The 5278-nt window shown below is 39.6% G+C and overlaps 1 protein-coding gene across 1 annotated transcript in view; it reads right to left on the bottom strand.

The window, feature by feature from the left end:
• Positions 1-3973: 3973 nt before the first annotated feature.
• Positions 3974-5278, bottom strand: part of LOC117103996 (cytochrome P450 2K4-like) — a 9162-nt gene continuing 7857 nt past the window's right edge. Inside the window, exon 4 of the mRNA XM_033244650.1 lies at positions 3974-5212. Coding sequence (XP_033100541.1) covers positions 5025-5212 — 188 coding nt within the window. The 3' untranslated portion in view covers positions 3974-5024. The remainder of the gene's footprint in view (positions 5213-5278) is intronic.

Genomic DNA, 5278 nt, shown 5'->3' with positions numbered 1-5278 from the left:
GTATATATAATGTAATTGCGAAGACAATATACTAGCAGTAGTGTCGTTGCCCCCGAGGGGGCACAGACACAAACATATCCCACCGGATACCAATCGGTATTTCAGAGACTGATTCGGGGCCATGAGTTATAAAGGTTTGGCTTGACTACAGTACCTTAACTACTATGGTAACAAAACTATCTCCTGTCTGTCGATCCCGGATAATTTCCGAATCTAGGTTTTTGGGGAAGAGATTTACAAACGTACCGTAAATGTTAACTATACAGAAACTTAGATAAACTATGGTGAAAACGTATTCAAATGCCGGACACCATCCAAGTAGGTCTATTTGAGTGTCGGTCTCGGAGCTGAAGAATGATAGTGTTTTGTAAATCTTACACCTCTCTTTGACTATAGGTTTAATTACCCCCTGCAGGACACCATTAATTTAGGTTTTATTTAATCTTACTATGCCAGTGCTAAACTATTTCTGTTTAATGCATACAGACCATGGCCTATTTTATCGTATGCGCTATTTAGCTGCGTTTTTTTTATATTTTTAACACGTGTCCAAGTATTCAATAAAACAGGATGCTCGCGGAAGTGGTATACAACCTGGAAGTAATAGACTATCCCTTGTCGTGTTATTGATGCATTACCGTATAGTAAGCATATATATTTTTCCGATGGCCTTGTATTAAAACACAATTATATTTCTGTCATTTGTTTCAATATGTTTGATATGAAATCTACCACAAACTCTCTGCGTCTGAACTTTGCGAAAGGTTACCTATCATGTATGCTTCCTAAACCAACAAATGTCGTTTTTTAAACTGATTCGTATGTAAAAGTAATAGTGATAGTAGTAGCAGAAGTTTAATATAGTAGGTCTCTACCGTATAAGATCTAGTTGATAATATGCAATTACTGATTTTTTCCCCCAAACACTGGTACACTATAGTGCACAAAGAGCAGTTATTGTGTGGATTTGTCAATGAGGAACAAAACTCGTACACTAATCGCTCCATTAAATTTAAAAAACGGCGATAATTCATTCAAAAATCAGTTTAATGTCTATTTATCCACCTATGCTCAGGGGCGGCGCCAGGAGTTCCCCAACGAGGAGTCCGACAAGGGGGTCCACACGACAAAGGGGTCCATTCCCAATCGGGCTAGCCTATTTCCCCCCCCCCCCCCAGGTTGGTGAAAATTAAATTTTCAGTGATTTTATTTTATTTAAAAAATAATAAAATATTGTGTTAATTATGGGATTCTTTATTTAAAAAGGATCATTTGATAGAAAACCATCTTAGTTAAGAATCAACCTCAGAGGTACCAGCCCCCTGTCGGGGAAGGGCTGGGTGTCATCACTGAAAAAAATTCACAGCTTACTATGCTGAGGCATGCTTGAATTATACTTTCGGCGCTCCATATTTGATTTTCCCCGTCAGTGGGGGACAGAGGTCACCGACGTGGGGGTGGGGGTTATGATCATTTTCACTTCGATGGTGTAATTTAATAGTCGTTTGTGTTTTTACAACAGTTTTTAAGTAGTTTATAGTTTGCCATATTTCTGTTGTCTTCCGCTAACAATTTTACCCCATCACTGATCATGCTGGGAAGGGCCTACATCAGGATGATGGACGACTCGAGTAAGTCAACTGTATGTACAGTACGTGATTATTCACAATAATTGGTGAGTGGGAACCGTTTTGCGACCACAACTGGAATTCAATGAATCCAAATATCGTCTGCAACCAACTTCGATGAAAGCTAACCCGTGCAGACGACCCCGACCCAGGCGACTAACCGCCAGGAAGATGTCAATTTCACATCGTTTCAATGGATGGATACTGTCCCAGGTAAGGTCAGGTATTTACTAACGGATCTATTTAATAGCTCCTAATTAGGCCTAGGCATTGTCTTGCGAAGTTAAGTAAACCCATTGTATGAAATACGGACATGATTGTTTGCAGCTAAACTTAATATTTTAATTCATTTGTAGGTTGAAAATACGGGCAGGACCTTCAGATTACAGATATTTATCATAGACTTACTACGGTACTTCGCAGTCGAGTCATCTCTAAAGGTCTCCAGACTATTACATTTTGTTTGACAGTTTTATGCATATTAGTCATGATGTGCCTATATATGGTCATGATGTGCCTAAATGTGGTCATGATGTGCCTATATATGTCATTGTGTGCCTATATATGGTCATGATGCGCTATATATGGTCATGATGTGCCATGGTCATGATGTGCCTATATATGGTCATGATGTGCCTATATATGGTCATGATGTGCCTATTTATAGTCATGATGTGCCTATAAATAGTCATGGTGTGATGTCATTTTTCCAAATGAGAGTCTCGTGCGTGTTCGTTCAGTAGGCGCTCCAACCTAAATTTGTGATGACGTGCCAAGTGCATCATCGCTCCAACAAGTTAATCGACAGGCCATTGTAATGCATATGATCGGGATGGAACTCGTCTAGAATCGTCCTAATCCTATGCGTTACAATGGCCTGTCGCTAATCTTAGATGGGCCATCTAAACTAATTCCCCTATGGATGGTTTTTAAATATCGCTCACGAGATCTGTAATTTCAAAAATGGGATATTATGTAACTGCGTACGCCTATGCTAAAATTTCTTTAAAAAAGGATGTGTTCTGGACTTCTGGAGAACCACCGTGCTCCCTGATGGTTTTATAAACTGAAGAGTGCGTACTTTCACGTGTACAATTTTGTTCGCTGTGAGTTACTGGTCATTCTGCTGTTACTCATTACCCACATAACTGATAACAATGCCTATCCTTCCCGCTTCCTTCCAGATTGCATCACATCCAATGGGTCGAAGACGAGTTCCGGTCGTCCCAATAGGCATAATGTCGGATATTGTGAGAGCAGCTTAGCTAAGTCAGTCGGCTAAACTGGTGGTAGCCACTATGCGTGCGCTGAACCGTGGAGATCACTTGGTCCCAGCTCAATTCCCATCGCTACTCTTCTTTGTACTGCTGCTGGAGGGCTGAATACAAGTTACGATAGCGCATTGTCTTTCGGATGAGACGTTTAGGCCGTTGGTCCCGTGTGCATTATGACCCATGTGTGCACGTTAAAGAACGCAGTACACTCTTCGGAAAAGAGTAGAGGAGGGTCTTCGCGGTGTACTGAGCCCAATAACAACCAGAAGGACCCCACTGGAAATTCAGACTTTCGTGGGTCATCCTTAGGGTTTATACCGAATCCATCCATCCATTGTAATCAGGCCAACCACAACATTAACGTGAACATATCCGATAGTAAGAGCCTCATCGATATCCATTAAAAGCAATACTGTATTTTCAAGCAAAACTGCAGTATGGCTAAACAGCAGCTCAACATAATGGACGTTTCCGCTAAGCCCCGCTACATGGATATTGTTTGCTGAAGTCCCACAAAAAGATAGCGTAAACGTACACACACGTGCGTTTGTGAGACACACGTGTGTTTATGGTACAAGCGCGTGTTCTTAGCGATGGTTTGATTGGCCAGTTGTTAAGTTTGATTGACTCTCTCACAGAAAGGTCTCCTATAAAGCCGGGCACTCGCGGCGTCGTACCACCGTCGTACGAAGAATCCAACTCCGCTCTCTGTGAGTGATAGACGACGAGACGCCGTCTGCTGATTGTCGGTGGCAGTCTGAACTGATCGTCATTAAAAACGACCCGTTGCGCGCTATAGATCCGCGTCGGCAGTGAGTGCCTGGCTTAGTGCACGTAAGTCGACGTTAATAGAGAGATTTCGTAACCTTACGAAAACGATAACAAATACGTCATTATCATTATCGTCATTCGTATATGATACTTGATTCATGCAAAAGGCATGAATCGCCTATTTTGTGACATATGCTACTGTGTGGAAAGGTTTGTCTAAAAATTTGATGACGTAACTGTATTCGTAGTTTTCATAAGCTTGCGAAACTCCCTAATGAGTTGAATATGGAAAACAATAAGTTTGCAGTGATTCTTTTATTTCAATAGCATATGTTAAATAGCTTACTTTTCATATTGCGTACGACAATGGAATAGACATGAAATTAGACCTATCTTAATTATCCATTGTATAAATTATCCATAGCGTTTGCGCGTATTTATTTATAATCTATCGCACAGAGACATGATGATGTCCAAGTGGCACCAGCCACTCCCTGTAAGCATGGAGGAATTAGCAAGCGTTTACAATGAAGTACTGTACCACAAATACAATACGTACTTAACGTAATATCCAAGTAAAAATGCTGCTACAACGTTATGTTAACGTAATCTCCTAACAATCTAACCACAACGTTCATTCGTGAATTATAATTCAGTGTTTTTAGGTTGTTATTTAGCTTAGCGTTTGTTTGCGCTTTTATTTTGATTGTATTTACTGTATTTCATTACTATACTATATTTCACATTTAACAGTGGGAAGCCTGCTACCGAATTGTACTAAAGTAATAGACTATACACATACATACATACATACACACATACGTACACATCCCCTCCCTCACCATTTAAATACAAATACACATATTTTTAAAGGCATGGGGGAACATATTATAAATAAGCCAAGGAATATCTGGCAAGACAATTCTTATATTTGTTTAGCTCAATAAAACCTATATATTCAATAAATAAAAGTAATAATAGGCGTAAATAATTCAATGTAATATTTTCACCCAAAGTACAGAATGTTTTAGGGTTTAATACGGCGCTATATCGTCCAGAGTGGCGCTTATTAAGCATATTGTAGTAGTTTTTACTGTACACTGTACCATTATACATGTGTATTTGACTTGTTACAGCTTTAGTAGGGCCTATTATATAATCCGTGAAATATAGGTTAAATATGTCACCGATGATACAAAACATCAATGCACGTGAGTGCGCATGCACTCTCCATATCACCGCGTGACGTTGGGACGAAACCCTTGAATTATTAAATTATACGGTATGCGTTTATCAAGAAGTAACTTGCTCATCATAATAAATAACAATCAGAAAAAATATCTACAACTATTCAGTTTCTTGGAACTATTTTTAATTTATACGGTGGTGGATTATGAAGTCCGACATTAATCACGCCCTCATCGACGTCGGGAAGCGTTTCGCCGTCCACTGCTTCAAATCCATAGCGTTGGTAGATGTTGGTAACAAACATAAACATCGCTTTCTTTGCGTAAGTTTCACCCGGACATCTCCTTTTTCCTGAAATGAAAACGTTAGAAATATTGTATTTAAATAATTCAACACAAAATTACTGAGTGATATAGC

This window comes from Anneissia japonica, unplaced genomic scaffold (assembly GCF_011630105.1).
Source record: "Anneissia japonica isolate Jap-2015-1 unplaced genomic scaffold, ASM1163010v1 scaffold2167_len242483_cov200, whole genome shotgun sequence".
Lineage (NCBI taxonomy): Eukaryota > Metazoa > Echinodermata > Crinoidea > Comatulida > Comatulidae > Anneissia > Anneissia japonica.
Note: the sequence above shows the minus strand (reverse complement) of the source record. Positions and strands in the feature narration are given on the sequence as shown.